We start from the raw sequence: 26,355 nt of genomic DNA, 5'->3' as shown, positions 1-26,355 counted from the left end.
ATTTCAATGGCTGCACAACAGCACCTCTATTTGTGGGTGAGCACAGCCCCGTTCCTCTGTGTAGGTTTCATATGCCAGTGCTATACGTCAAACAGCGTTGTGACCCAGATCACTCTTCTTTTATTCTCCACCCTCGCTCTTTCTAAAAGTATCTTGTCCAATGTGGCAGAACCTTTTGGTCTTTTGTGTCCTGAGAGATGCAAATTATACGTGGAAAGAAAAGAGATGCAGAGAGGCTAGGACAAGGGTAAAAAAACTATGTGGAAATGCAATAAGACAGATGAGAGAAAGACAGAGGAAGGAAACAGGAGACGAGAGGAAATAAAGGGAGACGTTACTCTAATGATTTGAGGGGTTTTTGTTTGCATGGCTGTGATGTAACGCATCAGCAATCAATGTTTTGATCACAGCGTTCGACACGCATGCAGGGCTTATTTTTTTCTTCTCACCTCCACCTCCTCCTTCTCCGCTCATGATCGTGTGAAGCTTCAGTCGTGGATGTGCCGTAGCAGCACACACATGTACAAACACACACATGCTGGTGTCTGTGCTGGCTTTTCTGCTGCAGTAGACACGGGAGAGAGGAGGGGGAGTACTGGAGGAAGAGAAAAGAGGTGGAGTGGGGTGGGAGTGTGAGAGACGGAGCGAGGGAAATGGAGAAGGGGTGAGATAGTGGAGAGAAAAAGATGGGAAAGGGACTGAAGGGGAACATAGAGAGACACGGAGGGAGCAGGAGGAAAACGAAGAGGGGTATTGAGATAAACAGGGAGGAGGTGACAGCCACAGGGAGAAAGACGATGCATGATGGGGGTGGGGACCCTTGTCTTTGCCTCTTCGATTATTTGTGAAGGCTCGAGCCATCCAATCTTCCTCACCCAGACCCCCAGCCTGCCTATTGATTGATAATCAATTGATTATCTTCTGTTTTTGTCTGTTTTTAACGACGTTTTCCCTTTCACAATCCCCCCTTAAAACCTGAGCTCACTCACATGGACTAAAGCTCTTTCCACTCAGTGGATGGTAATGTGACATGTTCACCCATTGACCAAACATATGGACGTAAATGCACCCGTTTGATGAAGTGTTGTACAATACGATTTGCATCTGATTTATTTATTGATCTGTGCCTGGTTGACATAGGTCTTGCAGTGCAGCTCAGACACCATGGAGCTGCTCTATCATGTTTGACAGATTTGTATCTTCTAACTTACTATTTTGAACTCTAATCTGCCTGAATGACGATTACCTTAATTGAATTTCCAAGGATCCACCAGTATCGATAAACAATTGGTTTTATTTTCTTTCTTAATGAACCTAAACTGAAGATAAACTCATTTAATTGACTCTGTTGACACTCAGCCGGTAGAGTATATGGTGGCAAATGAAAGATATATTGTTTAAGGGTTGGATAGCCAAATAAAATATTAAAGATTAAATTAAATTAAATTAAATGATACCCAGGGGATAGCCCAAGGGCTGGGCGATATAGTGAAAAACAGATATAGGTAATATTTGATATCTTTTATTTACATTGATCAGCTACTGTAATGATGCTCAATTCACAGCTTTAAGCTTATTGTCAAACAGTTGCCGTTAAAAAACAGACAGTTAATTACGGTTTACATTACGAGTATTTATTTTAACCAGTTGGTTTGTTTTCTGATTTAGCCCTTTGCTATCTTAAGAGGGGATAAAATAATTCAACGGTGCTGCTTTTCTTGACTTAAATTTTATCGAAGAATTTAGATCAAACTCTTTTGCGTGAAACGAGTCATTTTGCGGGGTTGTGAAACTCAAAATAATGTATCCACCAGTTGCAACAGGGGGGTAGGTTACAGCCGAGTCAACGACTTATTGGTGTTTGTTCATGATTTGTCCAGGTTTTTAGATTTTCCAAAGCGTTTTATCCACCTTTGGTATGATCACTGTATTAAAAACACCAGTCATTTTACTTACTGATGAGTTAATTAACAAAAAAGCAATTCTGGATTTTTTTGACAATAGATTTATGGTTCAAGGTTAAATAGGCAGAAAATGCCTGTTATTTACAAATATTTTCGTCTTTCCTTTGCTTATAACATATTAAACCAGATTTCCTTTTATTGTATATAACAATTTAGTAAGAACCAGGGAAAAATAAGTCCCTTCCCATGTCAAATCCTTTGCTGTCTATCTGTATAGTGTCCTATAATGTTGTCCCACAAGTTTAGCTGTGTTTCGGTCACTTCCTGTTTTGCATCAGAAGGACACGGTTGTCTTTGTCACATTCTCCTGACAGAACACCATTTGGAGCCCACCGTGCACAAGATGCCTTTTATTCCCCCCCCTCAAAAAATCGGACTGTACAGTATGTGTCCGTATTTGGTTCATTTCTTGGACACAGAAGGGTCATGTCTTTTGCTTCGTTGTATGCGTTCCTTGTTCTACAGTATTTAGTATTGTGAGAAACACAGATGTGCTGTCGGGATGGAAAGTCGTTGTTGAGAACTACATTTTTTAAAGAAAGAGATCTTTTAATAGATTTCAGAGGAGATGGCCCAAGGCAGGATCTGGCCGATGTTGTCCCTTTTTGTCAGGGACATTGTGTTACCTCCAGTGGTGTACCGTGGGGGTTTAGTAAAGGGCCTTCAGTAAACAATTGAAAAGCACATAAATACATGTTTCATGTCTCTGTTACAGCCAAAGCAAGAAAGTCATCTGCTATTCCACTTGTGTCATTGTGCACTAGTCTCACGTCACTTTAAAATGACGTGAATAGTAACCTACTCACCCGTCACTTGTAAACAAAGTCCATGCCTCTGTCTTTTTGGAGAAAGCGCTCAATCACCGCATCACGTAGATGACCTTTTTGCTTCAGTTGATTGAGCAGTCCTTTCTCAATGGAGAGAGACGCCAAAGAAGACAGTCTTACTTGTCCAGTTGTGTTCCTTGCGTAGGTTTTTATCCGCTTTAAAGCCAAAAACGAGCGCTCCACAGAGGCTGTAGACACTGGGATAGTTAGGATCAGGCATGTGATTGCATACAGTTCTGCCATACTGTCTGCAAGGCCTGTCCTCCGGCACAAAATTCAGGAGATCACTTATACTTTTGGTCTTCCTTTTTTAATTATATGGCTTTTTTCTCCAAAAGGACGCCTTGAAAAATGCGTTTTCGGTAGACTGGCAATAAGATTTGCTTCGGCACTGGCAGCGGCAGCCATATTTGTTTCGCTCTATAGCTATGAAGGAAGTTCACGACAGAAGTTTAGGGTAGCTCAGGACACGCTGCTAGGCCCAGGGAGCGTACTGTCTTTGAACATCAAAATCAGATTGGCTGATGAATCTGTCACTAATGCTTATTACAAATCAAATGTGTTCTCTTTCAACAAAAGGCTAGCAGTATTTGTTGTGCTGGCCCCCGCCAACTAAAATAACTGTGAGGTGTTTAAGTGACTTTTGATGTAGGAAAATCCAATACAGCCCCAACAAATTTACTTAATGTTGTAATTTTGAGGATATTTTACACTTAAAACTTATAACTAAATACTCATGAAAAACATTTGACACACACTTCATTTTGTTAGTTACAGGGCTAGCAGAGAAGGCCCTGCTGGCCCTGACGGCCCACCACTGGTTACTTCTTTAAGGGAGAAGACCTTGTGACAAAGAAGAAGAGTTCTGTGTGGCTTTGGAAAGACAAAAGTAGTGTTTCTACTTCTCTACATGGCCAGTTCCTTCATTTATTTTATCTTTATTTAATCATGCATGTCTCATTGTGATTAAAACATGTTTTCTAAGAGTAAAACCAGGGAAAAATAAGTCCTTTGTTGTGTATCTGTATGGTGTCCTATAATGTTGTCCCAAAAGTTTAGCTGTGGTTCGGTCACTTCCTGTTTTGCACCAGAAGGACACAGTTGTCTGCTTCACGTTCTCCTTACAAAACACCATTTGTAGCCCAGAGTGCACAAGATGCCCCTTTGACCCCCAAATCGGACTGTACATTTCTTGGAAGCAATAGGGTCATGTCTTCTGCTTCGTTGTATGCGTTCCTTGTTCTACAGTATTTAGTATTGTGAGAAACACAGATGTGCTGTCGGGATGGAAAATCGTTGTTGAGAACAACATTTTTTAAAGAAAGAGATCTTTTAATAGATTTCAGAGGAGATGGCCCAAGCAGGATCTGGCCGATGTTGCCCCTTTTTTCAGGGACATTTTGTTACCTTTTTAAGGAAGAAAACCTTGTGAGAAAGAGTTCTGTGTGGCTTTGGAAAGACAAAAGTAGTGTTTTTACTTCTTTACATGGTCAGTTCATTCATTTATGTTATCTTTATTTATTCATGCATGTCTCATTTTGATTAAAATCTGTTTTATAAGAGAGACCTGAGACAAAGAAAGGTTCTCAAGGACACAAAAAGGAAAACAGAAACAACACAAAAACAACAGTTAAAATTATCCTAAAAAGGACAGATAATAAAGCTTTAATGCCCCCCAGGGGAATGCAAGACTCCAGTTTTAGGTCACGTAAAACACCTCAATTGTAGTCAATAAAAACATACTTTCCTCTTTGATTGTGATTAGTGTTAGACTTTCTTTTTTTATGTCATAAACAAGCTCAGAATTTGTTGCACTAGTGTGTTTTTTTTAACCACAGAGCCACATACAGTTTCTCATCCTGTACATCCCCATTCTGGTTGGAGCCTAATGTGAACTGTGGTGAAGGTGACCCTAGCAAATACTGGACTCTACTTTGACTTCTTCCTCTGTTACTAGGTTTACCAATTATGCTCCAGGGAGGGTTAACATCACAGCTGCTACTATCATTACCTGTATCCCAAAAAAGGTGCGCCTGACCCTAAAACTGCATCAACGTCGTCTTTCTACTTTAAAAGTGTAGAACATTTCTGTCATGAACCTTAGAGTCTTTCGAGACTTGTATCAATGTCTTCTTCTTTTTTTTTACATCCAAAGCTTCCATCAAGGTTTTTGAAGAAAGCTTTGAATTTTTAATGACGTCATAACCCTAAAAATAAATAAAACATCCCTGAAACAAAGTCTTCAATTTGAATAAAGTGCTACATAAATGAAAATAATTGTGGATTGAAGCAGAACATTTTGTTGGATAAAATAACGTTTAGAATTTTGGAAACAATTGAATCTATTTTTTCTTTTTCAATAAAATACTAAAGACTTATTACACATTATTTGATCACATGGGTCGGAAACAGTCCTAAACAGCCACTACTAGAATATCATAAAAAATGTGAGGGATAGTGTGCAACACAAGAAGAACACAGAGACGCCAAATACATATTCAAAAAGTATTCCATGTTGTTTTCTGATGGAGAAAATGTGTATTTGCTGTCAACATCTGACGTTAAATTTACCGGACTTCTTTCTGCGGATTGATACGACCCTTGATTCTCCTTAGCAACAGTCTGTTCTCCTTAGCAGCGGCATGTTAGCAACAATAAACAACCTCTGGAATGTTCAAATAGACCAATCAGAATTGAGTATTCAACTAAGCCGTGTAATTAAAAAAAACAAACAAGATATACAAACAGCAATTCCGGCTTCAAAGACAATTAATGGCCATGCGAAAAACAACATACAAAAGCACAGCGTTCAAATGTTGATGTAGAATATGAGTGTCCCAGTCATTTGAAACGGTCTTTTGTGACCTGAAAAGTCTTAAATGCATTGAATCAAACTTTTCAGCGGAGGGGTTTTGTATTCGTGCCTCCAAGCTGTTTCCATTGAAACCCCGACCTCGCTCAAAGGCCTATTTCCCACTTCCATTCTTGTGCCTCTCCCTGTGGGCTGCATCTGAAAATAGCAAAGAGAGGGAAAGGAGCCCTTAATTTCATTCGCTGGTGGCAAATCTATTCCTCCATTACTGGTGAGAGGATGAGACCATGCACTTGTATGACCATTCAGCGCATAAGCAATACTTTAGAGAACACTAGTCTGAAAATAGCTGAAGCACTAAACCTCTCGACGGAGGAAAAAAGGATGGAGGGAGGTGTCCTTAAGTGCTCACCAAGTATATTAAGGTAAACTGTTTTCCTCGAGCGGTAGCTGCTGGCAGGGGCGTGATAATTAGTCAACCTGCCTCCTGTGCCTGCGATTGGTAAATGTACCGTGTTCTGTTTCAATTTTCCCTGACAGTGTTTCGTACCGCAGGGCTTCTCATGTTGTGTTTGCATCATCAGAAGTCTGTTTGCTGCCCTGTAACCCGAGCACTGTCTGTTGGCGGTACTTTACTGTCTGAATGCTCGATGTCCCATAACAAGGGCAGAGACCTCTGGTAAATAAAGAACAAGCATTTTAAAGGCGGGTATTAAAACTGCAGTAGTGTAACAAATCGAGATGTGAATGTGGTTTAATTTAAGTCTATGGTGGACAAAAAAAAGAATTGAACTTCAAAGGCTGTAGTTATAAGTACTGCTGTTAAATGGATAATATTTTAGGAACCATGCATATTCGTTTTCATGCTGAAGATAAGATTGATACCATTTTCACTTCTGTAGGTCAACTTAAATACGTGATAACAGCCTAGTTTAGCTTAGCATGAAGATAGAAGTGGGAACTCAGTCTGATCTGTGTTAAAAAAAAACAACTAAAAGGAAGTTCACCATTTCATGTGCCAGACTATTTCAGGTCCAGGACTATTAACGCACTACTCTCCTGTTAGCCTGGCAACTGCTCAGAGACAATAACATTTTCCACACATAACTGTTTGCAGTTAAAGTTACTAACATTTAAACTGTTTAACGAGTGCGCGTTAAAGGCACTGGCAGACAGATATTGATACCTCGGAACAAGGCTAAGCTAGCTGTTTCCAGCTAAGCTAAACAGCTGCCGGCTCCTGCTACTTATTTACCGTGCAGACATGAGAGTGCTATTGATCTTCTCATCTAACTCCTGGCAAGAAAGCTTACTTTCCAAAACACCAACCTTTTGCTTTAAGTATCACATTACGTTCCAGACAGAAGCATTAACATGTTCTGTGATTATGCTGCAAAAAATGCTTTCCCATCACTCCAAATACCTTTTCCTTCTTCTTCAGTTCCTGTCCTTCCCAGCCATCTTCCTCCTCTGCCTCGGTCCATTTAGCCATGCTGGTTAAGTGCTGAATCAGCATCTGCATGATTGTACTCACAGGCAATTAGTCGGACCTTGTGGTAAACCCTGAAACCTTTTGCCCTTATGCTCTAGAATTTGCATGGTGGAGATCTCACACAGCGCCAGAGCCGATTACAGTTGAGGGAGTCTGAGTTCTCTAAATGGGGCAAATCTTGTCAAGTCACACAAGAGAACGGTGTATTGTGCACTATAGTTGCCCAGAGCAGCACATGCACAACCATGTGTAAACAAACAAGAACACAGTGTGCTCATGCTAACAGGGAGAAAATAGATTTAATTGCATGCTCAATCATAAGTCCCAATGCTGCATTAAGAGAGTCAATAATTCATAAGCAATACTCAGCACATAGTGTAACTAAAGGGAGACTTACTGTGGTATAGAAGCACATTTACCCACTCACAACATGCATCTCACATTTGACCCCCTTGAACACCTGGCCAAACATAAATCAGTTTCAGTGCGCTCACCTTTACACACTGGCCCATACTCTGTAAGTGTAGCCGCCCATAAAGCATTCAGCTGAGCACTCGCACTTACAGCACACTGATAAATCACTCCATGTGACACGCCTCCGCATGTAACCCCGCAGATCGCTCTCACACAGGGCAACGTCCCAAATACATGCCTTTAATGAAGACATAAACCAACAACGTGAGAGTTAATTAGCTGGCAGGTAATATTTCAGGCAAGCTTTCCAATCAGTCATCACTTTTAGGGATCGAAACGGGTAGGTTTAAGGTATCTACTACTCCTTTTTGTTTGTTTTTAATACAGCAAACTAGGAAGGTTCCCTGATCCAAGGGGGATATATTCAAGTAGCTTTTTTGATATTCATAACAATATAACCTTTGAAATTTAGCACCAGGACATGTTTGGTACTTTTTAGTGGGGCTTCACTTAACAATTTCCTAAACTTCCACATATTTTTTGTGATTAATCGTTTGGTCTATTAAGTGAAAGTGGGGAAGCATGCCAGTTTTGTCAAAGTCCATTGTCCTAAAAATACCTTTTTTGTAAATCCCAAACCCAAATGTATTTAATATGAAACAGAAAAATATAATTAACAAATAAAAATGATCTTTCTGTCTATCTGTTTATCGATTGGCTGACTAATCTTTGCAGGTCTACCTTTGTGTTAAATAATAAAATAACTATCAAAATCTCTTCAATTAATTAAGGTTACGGAAAAAAGATGGCTGAGCATTTTGTATTTTTCTTTCGCTGAAATGTCCTGACGCAACAGCAAATATCTCATTTGATAGCATATCGAACTTCTACTCTGGCTGGGACTCAGGATAACTAACTATTAACATTTCATCTGCCAATGATGTTCTCAATGAATACATAAACCATAAGGTGAGGTCGTGAAATTGCTCCCTTAACCAACAAACACTCCAAACCAACATGCAGTAAACAATCATAAATAAAGCAGCAAAACCGCTCTGATTGATATGTAAGGTATTTCTGCATTAATGTTTGGAAAAGGATTTCCGTCTCTCTCCTGGAGATGGTTTTCTTGATCAGGCGTTCAGTCGTTACCCCGTGGCACCCAAACAGTCAAAATGTATCGCTGCTCATTCCCTTGGAAAATGACATTGGAGGACGTCACTGGGACAATTCCTGTGTGACCATCTGCTTCCTCGTGATTGTCCCTCCTGTCCAAGTGGCAGTGGAGTGGAGGCAGAGCGAATGGCTACCTTAAATAGAAACATGATCGAGAGAAGTGAGTAATGGTCGGATTCGAGAGTGAATCTGGATGGGAATGTATCAGAATGTCCTATGGGGGAGTTTTTTGAGATCATTCTCTCAAACTTTACATTTTTTCTGTTTATCTTGATGAGCTTTTTGACATGGGAAGGTGAACAGTTTAATATGTGTAGTGCTGTTGTTCACCAAATAGGCCTTTGTGATTGTCTCATTTGAGTTCCCTTTTTTTTATGGTGGAGCTATGAGGTAGATTACAGACTCCTACTGAGGGAGGGAGGGGGAGGGGAAGTGGAATGCCATCAATCAAAACAGCTAATAGAACAAGGACAGCTTTGTCAAACTTGCTTTGCGTGTCTCGAACAATACGAAGATTGATAAAAATGGGTTGATAAGGCGGCAAAAAGGGAGGATGGGTGAAAAGGAAGGGGGGGGGGGGCGGTTGCTGAGTCGTGAGGACAGATGTACATAGCATGCTGCAGTAATCCGGACCGAATACAAAGCAGATGACACGTGTACTCACCTCCACACAGTGTTTGTTTGTCTTCAGAAAGGTTTGACAGGACTGCAGCAGGAATTAAAACGAAGGTACCTGAACGCTGCAGAGCTGATACAACACTGTGACGACTGGAGAGCAGTGTATGTATTTAGTAAGCGTGTGTGTGTAGGAGAGCTCGATTCAACTGTAGCGTGTCAAGGAGTTGAGTCATTCAGGGAATGTCTGAAACACAGACGTGTGATGATTGAAATTTTAACCAGGATCACTTCCAAGAGCCCTAACCTCAGAGCCAGTGTTTCTAACATTTAGAAAATAAAGTATACGCGAGGATTACCCCGAGCTCAAGCTAATGATATCTCGTAGTTCAGTCCCTACTCCTTCTAACCTCGGTCGCTCCTCCTTTACTCCTTATGCGTTTAGGTGTTTGATGAGCCCACACGTGTTTCGACCATATATTGCAACACATGTAACAATCCCGTTACGTCCCTTTACTTCTACCAGTCCCAACCCTTTTCACGCTTCACCACTCTTGCCCTTCATCATCCTGCAGTGTCCCGTGTTGGGTGACCCCTAACAGAGGCTCACAGTCTTTTACGGCCTCTCCTGTCTCGGACACTAACGTCCTCCTCCACCAAAGTCAATTGCATTTCCCTTGGGGGCGAAACACATTCCTGTAGGTCAGGAAGAGGGGAGGAGGCCCACAAGAATTGGATATCTCCTCTGATATTACTTTCTTTCTATTGTCAGTCTGTTATTATCAGCTGTCATGGATCCCCTCTTTACAATTAGCTGAGCGGTCACCAGAGCATTGCACCTGGAAATCTCGACCATTCTGCAATGGTAGAGCACCCAGAATCAAAATGTCTGACATGTTAATGTAGTACGAAGAGAACGCTGCTGCCGATTCATGCCAATATCCAGTAGTCAAGGTATTTTCAGGTACATTTCCAACATTTGTATATCCTTGAATTGGAAAATTTGTCCGATTTTAGATCACTGTGGATGTAGTGTATATGTAGTGCAGCAGGAACAACCAAGCGTTGACATTATTCACTTTTAAGTCAATACAACAAACACTCAGGTTAGCAAACAGCTGCCCCTTTACACTCATGCAGCGACATCATTATTATTTGGAGTTGTGTTTGTGTCCCTCTGATGAATGTAAGTCCAACATTAGCTCTACTTTTTGCTCTTTTTTTGGGGGCTCCACCTACCCTATTCTCCTACACTAATGTTATTCATATTATACAATTTATTGGATTAGATTCCAGTCGTGACTTTCAAAAAATTAAGTCAAAATCTATTGATAACGGACACATGTTATCAATCCCAAAATCGTATGAAATTTATCTGCCTTTAATCCATATTTGTTGATTTTCACTGCAGTCAAAATAGTGTTTATTCTACTGCTTGACGCTCTTAAAGAGAGGCAGCTAACTTTAGTAACAGGGCGGTCTAGCACCAGATAAATTAAAACAAATTTTGACAAAGATGGAGCACAATATGTATCTGCTTTCACTTGGCTCTCATAAGTAAATGTTGGAGAAATGATCAGCTTGGCACTTTAAGGTTCCTGATAACGGTCCAACAACATAGAGTGCCAGTTATACGTAACTATTTTCGTCAGACATAAGTTTATTCGAAAACCTCAATAATAACTTAGTTCCGTTTAGCCCTTTTGCTTTCCATGTGCTAATTGAAATGAATGGACTTGGACTGTGGACTCTTGGACACTTTTCATGGACCATTCCAGGATAACTCTACCTCACATGAGGAAGCCTTGGGGTTGGGGGCGCATAAACGACTAAAAGCCACTAAAGTAATTCATAATTCAACACGTAGAAAATATACTAGTAGGCTACTGAAAAAAAAGGAAAAGGCATCTTTCCTGAATTGCTGTCTCTCTCTCTGTTCATTCCTCTATCTGCCTTTCCGCTTGGTTTTTTCCACTTGTCTGTTTCACACGCCATGTCCCTAAAGCGAACTCTCTTCTGACATTTTAGTTTTTCTCTTTGTCTCGTTCAAGAATGTTTTACTGCCCTGTTTCTCAGAATAAAATGGCGATGATGACAACAGTGATGATGATGATGTTGATGGTAAAGAGAAGGGTATTCCCGTAACCCACCCAAGGTTATACTCACACTGCACGCTAAGTGGCTGCTTTAAACGTCTCTGAGTGATGGCCGCAGCCGTTCACCTAAGATAATAGATTAATCTTCCTCATGCAAGTCTAACCCATTGCTCGGGTTGCCCTTCAGGAACACGTTCTGTATTTCAAATCGTTTAGATGTCATGCCTCATTCACGTGCCGATTTCACATCATCCTTCAATGTCTTCTTATCCTCGCTGACTCTGCAGCAGTGGTCCCCCATTTGCTTTGACCTCTGGGAAAGACTGGCGCTGATCTTCACGTTAATGCCTATCAAACATCCCATCAGAACATCAGATCTGTTAATCAGAAGTGCACTCCTTTATTTGTCTTTATATCTCTGTCAAGGTCACTCCCCTCCGACCTCACAAATATTAATCGTCCATCTCACAGTCGCAGCTCTGCTCCTCTACATTCAGCCCTTTATGCCAGCTGTAGGAGCAGTATTTGGCTTAGTCCTGTCCTTGGTGCCTGAAAGCAGAGGCTAACGCAGTGGTTGTCATGGTGACAGAGAGCCAGGCAGGGCTGTGGTAATACTGTAATGATAAAGCTCTTCTGGATGCTGCCGCAGTAAACACAACGCCACTAGGGTCCCGTTAAGGAAGAGCGCAGCGCACCGCCATGCATGCAGAAACGCCTGTAGGGCTGATATCTCCGCCGACAATCTCTCCTTGGTTATATCGCTTACATTCACTCTCTCCCAACACCTCTTCCTTTCTTCTTCTCTATCTCTTTATTGCACTCTCACTCTCTCCGGTGCCCCTGCTCTCTCCCCTTGATTGGTTCACGTCATTGTGTTCTCTCGTGCGCTCGTCTCTTCATCTGCTTTACCTCAATTCCTTCACTCATTCTTCCTCATTCATCTGTCGAAGCACAATCAAAAGCTCTCTATCATCAACCTCCTTTCTCTCTCTTTCTCTCTCTCTCTGCTTCTCTCTGCTTCTCTCTCTTTGTCTCTCCGTCTCTGACTCCGGCTCTTTTACATTTATGTTGATGATCTTTGAAAATCTAATTTCAGAGTCTAGAGAGCGAGGGGAGACTCTATTGGGCCTCGAAGGTCATTGGACTGCAGGTGTCAGGCGTTTACTGTAGGGGATTCAAACAATATACCGAGCCTCCGAATCATATATTCATACGACCGTCCACATGCATACCTTCATTTTGCAGCGAGGAGAGTGATGGAGGGAGAGAACAGACACAAAGTGCCTGAAGAGATAAATAAGTGTAAAGTGACAGACTGCTACTCCTCCTTTTATCATCTTCCTCCACCTCTTTCTTTCCCTGTTTGTCTCCACTCATCCCTCTCCATCAGCCCGATGCAGCGCTCATGTAGTTACCTCTCACTATCTGAGATCAGCAAGCGTGCGCACACACACCTCCTGTGCCCATAGGCTGTTTGTCTCACATTGTGAGTCATGTCCACACACACACACACACACACACACACACACACACACACACACACACACACACACACACACACACACACACACACACCCACACACTTGAGCCCGGCAATAACGCCAACACATGTAAACACAGGCAGATACAGTACACACACACAAAGTCATCTACACCTGATGTTTGGCTTAAGGTTACATTCTCTAGCAGTGCTGGGAAGGGGGGGGGGGTACTTCCTGATCATGCTGCAGATCTCTGCTCGACATGCTGCTGCATATTTAAAAAGGACTGGCTGCTGTGACGCATTGATCAATATTGATTCGATGTGTAATCCGCTGTGCTCTGCCATTGTGAACGACTGTATCATTTAATTACTGAAACCATGAATGAACATTTGTTTCATCACCAGCAATATTGTATTGTGGCTTTTAACTACATCATGGTCAAAATAATTTAATCAAAGCACAGTACAGTAGGTTAACGTTTCAATTAGCATGATGTTAGAAGCAACCCTAGTGTTGATTCCCGCCCTCTCAGACCTGCAAGTATTTTACATTGTCGTATCAGTCTTTGAGGTTGACATACAGATGTGTTATTTCCTGTAAAGGATTTCCCACCAGAGATCCCACCTGACACCAAAGTGTAATTTAGAGAAAGAGGGCAGATCTGCAAATCAGAGGAGGCTTGGCGGTTTCATCACAAATCTCTCGTGTCTCCGCTCATCATACTGTACCAGCCAGACAAGAACAGAACGCTTTCAGTGTGGGAGTATGTTAATTTAATAGTGAAAAATAATAGATCAGGGGATAATTGTTGTGGAAATGTATCTGTGTTTATTTAAAATGATACAATGGTTGAGATGAAATATAGTCAAGCCTTTATTTTTCTTAATTCTCTCTTAGATTTATCTTTCTAGAGCTGTCTCATGAGCCCACATTGATTTTCTATCACATGACAGATATTCAAAACAGACCTGCCGTGATATTTCAGTTTTAGATGAGCCTTATGAATACTAGGCTGAACTACATACAGTATACATTTGACTTTTCTGTGAATCATTTACATTATTTTGAGCGAATACATTTATTTCTGTCCACTTTGACCAGAATAAAAGTGACATGACATTTTCCTACTATCCCGTGTTTTTGACATTACAAATTAAATCAAATCCAAACAAGCTTTATTTATAAAGCACCCGTCATACACAGTGGTAACATAAAGTGCTTCACAAAAAACACATAATCAGGGTAACACGTCGTTTTTGCGATAGAGAAAAGTTACATATATATATATATATATATATGTGTCTGCATACATACTGTATATACACTGACGCAAAAAAGGTCACAAGCCTGTGGGGGGACAGTGCTATGATCTGGGCTTGCTGCAGTTGGTCTGGTCTAGGTTCAGCAACGTATGTGCCCAAAGAATGAGGTCAGCTGACTCCCTGAATATACTGAAGGACCACGTTATTCCATCAATGGATTCTTTCTTCCCTGATGGCACGGGCATGTTCCAAGATGACAATGCCAGGATCCATCGGGCTCAAATTGTGAAAGAGTGGTTCAGGGAGCATGAGACATGAGTCCAGACCTGAACCCGATTGAGAATCTTTGGGATGTGCTGGAGAAGACTGCACAGTGGTCCGAATCTCCCGTCATCAGTACAAAATCTTGTCGAAAAATGAATGCAAGACAGAAATAAATGTTGTGACATTACAGAAGCTTGTGGAAACGATGCCACAGCAAATGTGTGCCGTAATCAAAGCTAAAGGCGGTCCAACGAATATTAGAGTGTGTGACTTGTTTTTGGCCAGGCAGTGTACATGCATACATACAAATATAAATAAATACAAAAAGAATCAAATACAAATGAGTTATAAGCTAAATTAGACAGGTGGATGCATCAAATGGGTATATTTGATATTATAGTACATCTTACTGACTGGCTCTGAGTCATATTTATTCCTTTCAGTGTTCTGTGGACATTTTCTACATTGTATTATATATAAGAAGAGTACACAAAGTGATCCCTCTGTCCCTCTTGTTGACAGGAGATACTTGTAGGACTAAGGCCTGTCATATCCTATTAGCCTTAAGTCTCCTGAGTTTTTTTTTGTTTATTTCATTCTTATCAACATGTATTCTGTTGTTGCTTGTCATCTTCCCTGTCTATCTAAAAGTCTTCTTTGCATGACAGCCACATCACTTTAAGATGGTCAGAACGCTGATGCACCTTAGTTTACGCTCCAGATTTCGTCTTTCGGCCCTCACCTCCTCTGACTTTCGTGGCGTTCTGTCCCTTTCTGGTGGATTACTTCAACTTTTTTTCTTTGTGCTTCTCTACGCGTGGATCCGCATCGTCTGGTCTGCCTCCCACCTGTCCACCCCCTCCTGTGTCTCCACCTGTGTAGCCTACTTAGATAAGATATGATGCCACTGCAGTTTTGCCACTTTTTATCCATAATGAAGGTCTGAAAAGGCACTGCAGCTCACTTTGAGGCATAGATCTCCATTTCATCCCTTTGTAAGTGTGCTGCTAATCTTTGAATTAACCTTTATTAATGGGATTTAAGGAACAAAAGCAACTCTAGGGGAAAAAAAAAAGTGCATTTCACTTCCGGGCAAAACTCTCCTCCATGCTCTGATTTGTACATATGAAGGTTGTCTGTGTTCAGCCAGTGAGGGGGCCTCCAGTGCAGGTCCCACTGGTGCTATCCTGCTTCCCCAGGACTGGGGGGCTGGTATAGGGGTGGAAACAGGAGGGTGATTGAGATGCTCAGTGTGTGTGTTTTCATGATACAGAGGGGAAGAGCACTGCAGCAGTCTGAGAAAGTAGGTCAGACACCATCTAGTGAGAAACATAGCCGAGGAGAAAAAGAGGTAGACAGAGATGGAGAGGGGAAAAGGCGGGAGAGATTTGGGGTCTGTGAGGGTATAGGAAAAACCTGGAGCAACCTGTTAATGTGAGCTTTCAAACTGTCCTTGAAAAGATGTTTGAATTTTTGTGATTTAATTGCACTTTATATAGATACTAAAATAACCTATAAATTCACATATTGGATATTGACTTACGCTTCATCACTGACTTTCCTGGAAGGTCACTTCTTTGGCTAAACGCTCGTCAGATAATCTCCTCAATAAATGCAGCGGCTCAGAATCTTAAGTCTTCTGCTTAGTCCGTCTCTGTCATGGAGGCACTTGGAGAAGAAATGTGTAGGCTCTCAGCCAATTTTCAACTCAAAGAAAAGCTGAGAGAATGAAAAGCAATATGAAGAATAACCTAAACAGTTTGGCGCCATTTGCTTAGTTTTTAAGTATTTTGATATTTGATATAACATAAGAGCATAATGTTGAAAATACACTTTGACACGCACAATATTCTGAAGCACTTCGTATATATGGACACCACTCAAGTATGAATTACCTTTTCTCTTTTGCTCTTCAGGCCATGTCTGTTTTATTATTTATTTGATAAAGCGCAAAATTTACTGCTTCTATAAATACACTGCAGGACTTCGAATGGACCGCAAAAATTGTGCCACACACACACACACACACACACACACACACACACACACACACACACACACACACACACACACACACACATAATGGTGATATCAAACTGCTGTCATACGGTGACAATTAAAGAGAGTAGAATAATAAGCCGGGAAAAGCGTCTGATCACACTGACGGTCAACGCTAAGGCAAATTGTCCTTGAGCTTGAGCACTTAAAAAGCCAGCGAACCTGAAAGTCATTTTGAATGCAACAACTTATTTGTTTTTCTCCATCCAGATGATTTACCTCAGAGGCTGCTGAAAGTAGAGGAGTGAACATAAAGCTGGAAGACATAGTATCACTTGTAGAAGATTTACTAAAACAATACTCCTACTGCATGGGGAGGGGGATAGAGGCATCCCAGTTAAAACATTTTAGTCGGAAAGAGAGACTTAAATATTGTTTGTCTCCTTTATTCTGTGACAAAAACTAAGGCAGCTTAAGCTTTACAGTAACAAAAACCTGGATATTTTAAAGTTTTGACACACAACTCTTGATATCCTAACCTATATTAATGACATTACTCCTACAAAACATAGATTGCAAAACAAGGTGGATAGATTATTCATGTGTGCAGTCGTATACATGTAATGCCTTCATCTGTATGGATTAATCGTGACTTTAGAACATGAATCATTGGAACATGTTCAATGTATTTTGCCCAGCCCAAAATGTCAGGTTATTATCAACACGTTTCAGTAAATTAAATGCTACTTTGAGCTTCCTCTGACCATCAATGAAGTGGAGGGACAGGAGGGGAATCTGCACGAAGAAAAATCAGCGTTGTAGTTTTTCTTATTATTCAAATAACCTGCACAGCTCAATTACTCTTTTGCAGGGTCTGACATCGTACTGTAGACTGTAAACACATGTATGTTTCATGTATGTCTCTGACCTTTGCACACGGACCACTCTAGGCGCTTTGGGATGGGATTTCTCTCTTGTTTACTATTCTATGGCACACACATTATCAGTTATTCATTGATCTTATCCTAACAGCTTTCTCCTTCCTTGTCATCCCTCCATCTTCTCCTGTGTCCTCTCTAGCAGAGTACCAAAAATAAGTTAGTAGTATTCATTTATAAACCCATATTTCCTTTTTTTGTTTTGGATTCCGGATCAACATTAATGTATTGCGATGTCCCCTCCTTTTCTTATGCACTTTTCTTCCTATTTCATATTTAGAAAATCCTTATTGCCTTAAAAATCTGACCCTGCATTTTTGGGTCGTACCATTTTCTTTAATAGGGGTCAGGTGTCAAGTGCTCTAATTAACCCAAAAGTGTGTGGCCTGTTTATTTACATTTGCAGGGTATGCTACTATTAAATCAATTGAGCGTTTTAATATTAAACTCATAGTACTATTAATACTTGGATTAACTTATAATACTTTCACATGGCACATGATGTGACATGACACTGACAGCACATCTATTTTTATAGCTTCACCCTTCATCACAATCATTTATGACTGTCAAATACAATTTGATCAGGCTTAATGAGTCTGGTTATCTTTGGACTTTGATCACAATGGGTCAAACCATGCCAAGGTCCTTCTCAGGGCAAATCTGCATGCCCTGTGGTTGGTAACAAATTATGTATTGCTTGCATTTTCGTGTCAGATTTAGATTGAACATTTTTTTTTTTTAAACGGCTACAAGGTTTTGAAAGGTCTCAACATATTTGACCATTACAAAATTAGAAATAGTACTTGTTTCCTGTAAATAGTATAGATTTTAGCGTGTAGTGTGTCTGCAGGCGGGTCACACATCCACCAGTTGCTTTTTCTGCTGTTGTCTTTAGGTATTTCCCTCTATGCTTCTCTATATCCTCTTAGCCTTGCCGAATGTTCATGATTGGCAACTGACTCTTTCTCCTTCTGCTTTTTTGTTTCATTTCTGTTTGCTTGTTTTCTTTCTTTCTTCCAGTATGTGGCATTTGGCTCCCTGTTTTTCATCCTCATCTCCATCTCCACTTTCTGCATGGAGACACATGAGGCCTTCAACACCATCCTGAACAAGACAGAGAACGTCACGGTGGGCAACACGACCCGGGAGGAGATTGTTTACGAGGTGGTGACCGACAGCTGGTTGACATACGTGGAGGGCGTGTGCGTCATCTGGTTCACCATTGAGGTCCTGCTGCGAGTCACCTTCTGCCCAGACAAGCTTGAGTTCTTCAAAAGCAGCCTCAACATCATCGATTTCGTCGCCATCCTGCCCTTCTATCTGGAGGTGGGCCTGAGCGGTCTGTCCTCCAAAGCTGCCAAGGATGTCCTGGGGTTCCTCCGCGTCGTCAGGTTCGTCCGAATCCTCCGAATCTTCAAGCTGACCCGCCACTTTGTGGGTCTCCGTGTCCTGGGCCACACCCTGCGAGCCAGCACCAACGAGTTCCTCCTACTGATCATCTTCTTGGCCCTCGGTGTCCTCATCTTCGCCACAATGATCTACTATGCTGAACGGATTGGCGCAGACCCAGACGACCCAACTGCCAGCGCCCACACCAACTTCAAGAACATTCCCATTGGGTTTTGGTGGGCCGTTGTCACCATGACCACGCTGGGCTATGGAGATATGTACCCGGAGACGTGGTCAGGGATGCTGGTGGGTGCTCTGTGTGCCTTGGCTGGTGTGCTGACCATTGCCATGCCTGTTCCTGTTATTGTCAACAACTTCGGCATGTACTACTCTCTGGCCATGGCAAAACAAAAGCTGCCCAAAAAGAAGAACAAACACATCCCAAGAGCGCCGCAACCAGGGTCCCCCAACTACTGCAAGCCAGATGCCCTGGCTATGGCTACTGCATCACCGCAAAGGCTCTTGGGAAATGTCCTAGGTGGAGTGATGGGGTCCGGAGGCCTTGGGGGTGACTGTCCTCTTGCCCAAGAAGAAATTATAGAGATCAACAGAGGTGAGATATTGTATTTACTTTAAGTCCTTTTTTAAATCTCTTTTACAATGACATTTGGCTTGCACGTTTCAAGGGAAATGCTTTACTCATGACAGTTTTGGGGGTTCAGTGAAGGATAGAGTGCAAGAGACAGAGTGGGAGTACTATCAAGAAGTGCTGCATAGTTGATTTTGGATTCACCCCAGAGGAATCACTGGCCCATCAGAACTCATATGTAATTTATGATAAACTCGTTGGTCCAAAGTTGCTTTAAGGCACCCATCTGTCAGTGAAGAACAAACACTTTGGAAGCAAAATGAACTCAATTATCCTTGCAAACTGCTTAATGTATCTCAATTTGGGCTGACTGCACATATTTTCTTTCTGACATTAGCAGCAAAATCAGGAGGAGACGCAATTTAGCTCTTTGTTGGCTCTTTACATGCTGCAGCATCAGCCGTCAGTCACATGCAACAATAATGCACCTTTAATGCATTACTTTACTGCCGTAGTCATCAGTGAGACAGAAAATATTGGTTTCATCAGTGCTTTTACTACCTCCCGTCTGCTTGGCTTCCCTCCAGACTAAAAAGGTTTCCTGTAGGCTGTGTCAGTAGATTTTTTAAGTAGGAAGTTGTATTACTCAAAGATTTGACAACTGGCGCCAAGAGTGCTCTGCAGTATCATCACAACATGATAGTAACATATTGTATAGTAAGGCCTCCGTGAACGTGTGGGCGGCTACTGCGGTTGGCATTCCCAATCATTAATGAACATTATTTACCACTACACATGCTTAATGTTTTAACAATGTGCAAGCCTACTTTACATACTTACAGTGATTGCTTGAATGAGTGTTTTGTCAATAGGCCACATGTAGCTGAATTACAGTCGTAAAACATCTAAAGGTTTAATGTACAGTGATGTGAAACTTAGAAATGTGAACTGTATTGTTGCTGTTAGTATTTTCTACAACGTCTATTCCTAACGAATGTTCAGAATAACCTGTTCATTGATTACAGGTGTTTCCACGGTTTATACAAAAACAGCTGAACAATTAGTTGTTATTAATTCGCCAATTGGCAACTATTTTAAACATTCATTTGATTTTGTCTAATTATTATCTTGGATAATTTTGAGATTTTTTTTGACGTTTTTCTTTACATTTTTCTGCATTGGGAACTTATCTAAATGTCATACTTTATACAAGACGAATAACGAATTTGCCAAAAATACAATATGTTTCTGCATTAGGCAATTCCACATGTAATGCTTAAAGTACATTTAGCGAAATATAGTTACTTACTTTTACTTCAGTAATGATTTCAACGGAGGACTTCCACTGGTAACAGAGTATTCTCACATCCTGTAAGGCACACACCATACTTTGTTCTCCTAAAACTCCTTTATGAAAATCCTGTACGTGGTTTTTCTTCCACCTGTCTTCTAGATTCCAAGCAGAACGGCGATGCAGCCTCGGCCGCCCTGGCTAACGAGGACTGTCCCACCATCGACCAGGTGCTGAGCCCAGACGAGAGGAGCCCTATTGGGCGAGGGCCTACCCGGGAACGCTACCAGCAGGACCGCGCCTGCTTCCTGCTCAACACCAGGGAATTCCGTGCCACAGATGGGAATGTGCGGAAAGGTACGTTTCACACCAGGAGACGGATACGAAAACATGCTCATCTTATGTAAACAGATCCACACAGCAAGATGCCAGGCACCACATACTGCAAACATGTATATGATATACATCCATAGTGCAGCTGATGCTAATACAGGCTCCTGTGTATAACATGCAAACATTTGGTAAAGGTGGGTTGGAAGGAAAGCACATTTTGGATGCCTCAACTAAAGATAGCTCTCCATTACAGCTAGCAGCATACACACATATACACTCATGCAGTTACAGCACACACACACACACACACACACATCTTCTGCTCTGCTTCTGCTGTTTCCACCTCTTCACATACATATTGTCTGTGTTTCCATCACCGCTTGGTATCATATTTTATTTCATCTGTCAGACAAGATTTTCTGTCCCTCTACTTCTCTCCTTTTAGTTTCTCTTTCTACTCATGTCATGTCCTCCATTTTTCCAGTGAGTGTGTTTTCTGTTCCCTTCATTCATGCTCATTCATAAACGATCTAAATCTTTCTCTGTCTTCTGGACTCAGTAAGTTGACCATGCATTAATTTTCTCTCGTCGATTCTGTTTCTCTCTCTCTTTCTCCTGCCTTATTTTTCCCTAACCCTCCCCCCCTCACCCTCCTTTCCTTCCCTCCCTAACCTGGTGCACATTTGCCCTCCTGAACCCCCCTACTCCTCTGCCCCTTATTAAATCCCATGCCCTCGATTTCCCCCCCTTCTTATTCTTTGTGCTACACCTTAACCCCTAACCTTTTCTTTTGTTTTACCCCATTACCTTTGTGCTCATAATAAACCTTGATTCATTTACTACTGCAATCCAATCACCACCACTGCCGCCAACCTGCACCGAAACACTCCCTCACACTCCCTCCAAACTTCCAACACCCCCTTGTTGACAACAAACTAGAGACAGCAGCCCTGGCACCCAGCCCAGACTCCCCTCTGACTGAGGATTGGTATAAGATGGAAGGGTCTCTGTTACAGCAGGACCTCAATGCAAACTCCACCTCCTCCTGGATCAAACCGTAGACCAGAGGTAACACTGAATTAAAGATAAAAATTAAAACGAGCCCGTAGCTTTGTCAGCTTTTGACTGCAAACGTAGGACATTTTAAATCTGGCTCTCATAGACACAGCATGTTTTACACAATACAGCACCCACTTCAACACAGACGTAGCTTCACACACTAAGCATGACGTCAGATCACAGATACACCACCACATCCACAGTGTTATGTCTACATGTTCAGTGGGGTTTGAATTGTCACCCGTGCAAAGTCTTGAGAGTGTGGGGAGTTGTGCTGTCAGATTTACATTTGGAGAATGTCGCAAATAGTTTAGCTCAGGTATGTAGGGCTTTAATCTGAATGAAAAGGTTTTGGGGGCATTTTAGGGCTCATTTTCATCCGATGAAACCTGACCTCAGCTTAATATCATAAACAATGTGCAATATGTCAAAAGAAAAATGGAAAGAAAATGGGATTTCTCTGTGATTTACACCCACAATGAGAAGTGTGCACAAACATGTGTATACTTATGTGTCTGTGTGAGAGCTGAATACAACTCATAGTGCAATAATGTGTCCATGTGCAAATACACCCAGCAGCTACCTGTGTCAATAACTAATAATAAAACCTAACAATGAAGAAGATTGAACGGGAACAGCAGGTCACGTTGTTGTCTGATGTGCCTCTGTGTTGTTGTTGTCTCTCTCTTCAGGTTGTGTCATATCACGCGTGTGTATGTGGGCTTTTTCATTCTTACGTGTTATACACTATGTCTCTGTCCTCTCAATGCCGTCTGAGTGTTGTGTTTGTGTTGGTGGTGTGTGGCTTAATTTTGTTTTCCCCTTCTTCTGTGTTTATCCGTGTTACTCCCTACCCCACGGACCTCCACCTTGGCAAACTAAAGCACTCTCTGCAATTTATAAAGGTTTTGCCTTGAAAATCACACTCTTTCTGCAGTGTTATATCTATATATGTACATGTACATTGTGCAGAGGTAACTCCTCAGGTAATGGCACTTATTTTTTCTGTGCTTGAGTACATCTTGTGCATAGATACATGTACATATGACGTATTGGATGTAAAATCAACTCCTGCAGTGCAGTGTTGTGTGACAATCATCCATCCAAGGCCAAAGGTCACTGGGGTCAGCGACGCAATCTTGGTCAAGGGATAGTACATCTTGAAACATGCCACGCAAAAACCAAACTTTTAAACATTTTTCTTTATAAACAAAGTCGTGTTAGCGTGTTATGGATCTGAGATACTATTCCCTCGAACATGTACATGTGCTTTCAGTGCCTAGTGTAGTCCAAAGTTCGGGACCTATTTGTTTTTGTACACCTGGATAGAATCATCGAAAGGATTATGAGCTGCACTAGGTGACTGAAACACTTAATGATGACACACATGCTAAGATAGATTTGAAAATACATGCTGTCCAAGGTAAGAAAGCCTCGAGCTGTCCGAGCCCTTCACCTACAGGTCCCTGACATTGCTTCAGTTTCAGTGATTCTATATGAACTGCTATTAAAGCGCTACAAAATCCCTCTTTAAAGCAAACCGGGAGTTAAACAAAAAAACTGGACCAAGCTTTCGGGTTGTACACTGATTCATACTGTAATAGATCTGTAATCTATAATATTAAGAGTTCTTACAGTAAATACCAAAGAAACCTGATCTGTTTGACCACTGTGAAACCATTCTAACATTGAATCAACTCGCCTGGAGTGTGTGTGTGTGTGTGTGTAAATGCATCTTTGGCTACATTTATAAACTAACATGATTAACAACAACAAATACCTGATTAAAGGGAAGCCAAACAGTTCTTAATGTCTAGAAAAAATCAGCCAAATGGTTTATGTAAGTCGACCCGAACGTTCTCCTTGTGTTTAAAGAGGGATTCTCACGCTGTCTTAAACTCATTCCTGTGTGCTTCAATCGTTTCGTGTTTCGTAGACACACGCATAAGATGTCTTTGCAGCTTTTTAAAAAAAAAAAGCTTTTAAGTTTCTTCTCTTTGATTGTTGGCCATTTGATTTCCTTCGCCAATGCAATATGCATGTCTCACTAAGGTCAAACGGTCAATCACCCCTCTGATTGCCCACTCCCAATCACTCCTCGAGACCTTCTTCAAGGATCTCATTTGTTCCCTCTCTCTCTCTCTCTCTCTCTCTCTCTCTCTCTCTCGCTCTCTCCTTCCTCCTCTCCTCTGCTCCTCACTTTATTTGTGTACAATTTGTTTTTTCCTTTATTTTCCTTGAGCTTTTGTGCTTATTTACTTCTGTTTCTAACTTGTTGTGCACATATTTTATTGAGTATTTCTGTGGAGTTTTATGTAGTGGTTTTGTGGGGCTTTGTGTTGTAATGGTGTTGTGTATCTTTTCAATGTGCCCATAGGATAAAGTTGTATTTCATTTTGAAATAATCTATATTTTGCTGTTGTTTTTTATGGTATTTTCTTTGAGTTTTTTTACAATTGGTTATTGTGGTTTGATGTTTTGACTTCCCCTCTGTTCTTCCTGTATTCTGCTTTGAGTTTTATCATCACTTACTATCCGTCTTCTCTCAATTGGATTGATAAAGGAAATTGCCAACAATACGGTGAAATTAACTAGCGTAAAAATGGCACAAATCTCACTTCTTTAGGATATTTCCAATGATTATTCTGACAAAAAACAAACACATTTTCTAACATAATTTGAACCAACAATATGTTTTTCTATGTTGAGGTTTAACAAATACTACATCTATTCATAAAATAGCTGTTATCATTGGCAACGCTCATTTGATCTCAATCCTCATTCATCCCACCCTTATGTACCCAATCCTTTCATAATCATGATTTTAATTGTGGTTTTCTGGGACTAAAAGTTTTATAATATTCACTTATCAGTCACAGCATATCGTTGATTCTGCCTTGAGCTCACACACAGTTATAATTCTCAGCCACTTTCTCATAAAGACATTATTATGTGGCTCAGTGCAACAGGCTACAACTAAATAAAATATGCAACATTTAGCCTCTTTATGTGTGAAAACAAGTCAGCTGTCCTCTTCTGTATCATTTCAATTGGTTTGTACAACTTGTCCTACATTGTTTTGCATGTCTTAACAACAATCTGCAAATATTCTTTTTTTCTGAGCCGAGAAAAAACACACAATACAGAATGTGTGCACGTAGACTATGTGCATCAATATTCAATATTAAGTAGATTGGAGCTTTAATGATTGCAGCCGACACACATACTGTAGGTATGTATGACCTACATGCATCCAACAAGAGGATGCAGGATACAGTTGCATGTCCTCTAGTTGTCCCAAAAGACACATAGGCGCGTGGATAGGTGGATAGTTGGATACGTAATATTGGATAACAGGAGATCACACCATCTTTTACAGGCAATTGATCCCACGTAAGAATGAAACGGTATGGGGCGATGCCAAGAATAGCTTCTGAACACTCAGCATATCCTCCACAGCAAGCACACTCAGGAAATTATAGGACATATGTGAGTTACGTAATATGAGAAGTCAAGTAGCTCTCAGCCTTCTCCATACATGCACGTTTTCAGTATGTTTTACGTGATCATTTCCTTGGCCTGGAAAGAATATTTGCAGTTCCTCCTCTCTGTTCCTCTGTGTCTCCATTACATTTCCCTCCTGTGATTAACACTCATTCTCCATCCCATCCCCAGGCCGCCACTGCAGTGAAAGTGTAACTAAAGAGTGACTGTAGGTAGGTACATACTGCCTCCGTAGTGTAAATGAAGTGTGACTTTGGGCAGGAATTATGTCATCACTGAAAAACAGTGACAGGCACACTCACTGTTTCCCCTGGTAGAGGATCCCTGAGCACCAATGCCCTGTTGATGTGGTAAATACAGTACTTAGCACAGTGAGGAGGAAGCTGGTAGACCGTGACAGACTGCAGAGGCTCAGACATGATTACCTTTATCAGCGTTATTATTGTCCTTCATGAAAAATATCTCGGTCTTAAAGAATGTGTTAATTAGCCAGCCAGACGGGTCGCTTGAGTACATCTTAAATTCATCAGAACCATGTTATTGTTTCATTTTTCATCAGTTTCACCTTCATCTAATCAGCAAACAATGACTCTTATACATATTTGACTAATATCACACTTAACAAGTGTTTTAAAAGCTCTTTTTTCAGACTAAAAAATAGTTAAATAAATGGTTTAAATAAAATATAAACATGAAATAATGATATACAGCCAGTCCTATTCTGGTGAAAGATTATGAAACATTGTGTTTGTAGTGTGTTGATCGTAGGAGCACTGTGTGTCATTCCCTTCATTGTTCCTCTCTTCAATCTGCATGCAGATTTTAGCACCAAGAATAGATCCAAA

At 41.1% G+C, this 26,355-nt stretch overlaps 1 protein-coding gene across 2 annotated transcripts in view; it reads left to right on the top strand.

Annotated features, from left to right (window-relative positions):
* The window catches only part of LOC134870732 (potassium voltage-gated channel subfamily C member 1-like), a 50,491-nt gene that overhangs the window by 10,680 nt on the left and 13,456 nt on the right, over window positions 1-26,355 (top strand). Inside the window, exons 3-5 of one of the 2 annotated variants that reach the window (XM_063893109.1) lie at window positions 18,366-19,347; window positions 20,777-20,971; window positions 21,887-22,008. In XM_063893109.1, coding sequence (XP_063749179.1) covers window positions 18,366-19,347; window positions 20,777-20,971; window positions 21,887-22,008 — 1,299 coding nt within the window. Of the gene's footprint in view, window positions 1-18,365; window positions 19,348-20,776; window positions 20,972-21,886; window positions 22,009-26,355 lie in introns of those variants that run through there. The other variant, XM_063893111.1, reaches the window with a different exon arrangement.

This window comes from Eleginops maclovinus, chromosome 10, assembly GCF_036324505.1.
Source record: "Eleginops maclovinus isolate JMC-PN-2008 ecotype Puerto Natales chromosome 10, JC_Emac_rtc_rv5, whole genome shotgun sequence".
NCBI lineage: Eukaryota > Metazoa > Chordata > Actinopteri > Perciformes > Eleginopidae > Eleginops > Eleginops maclovinus.
This window is presented reverse-complemented; position numbering and strand designations above follow the sequence as displayed.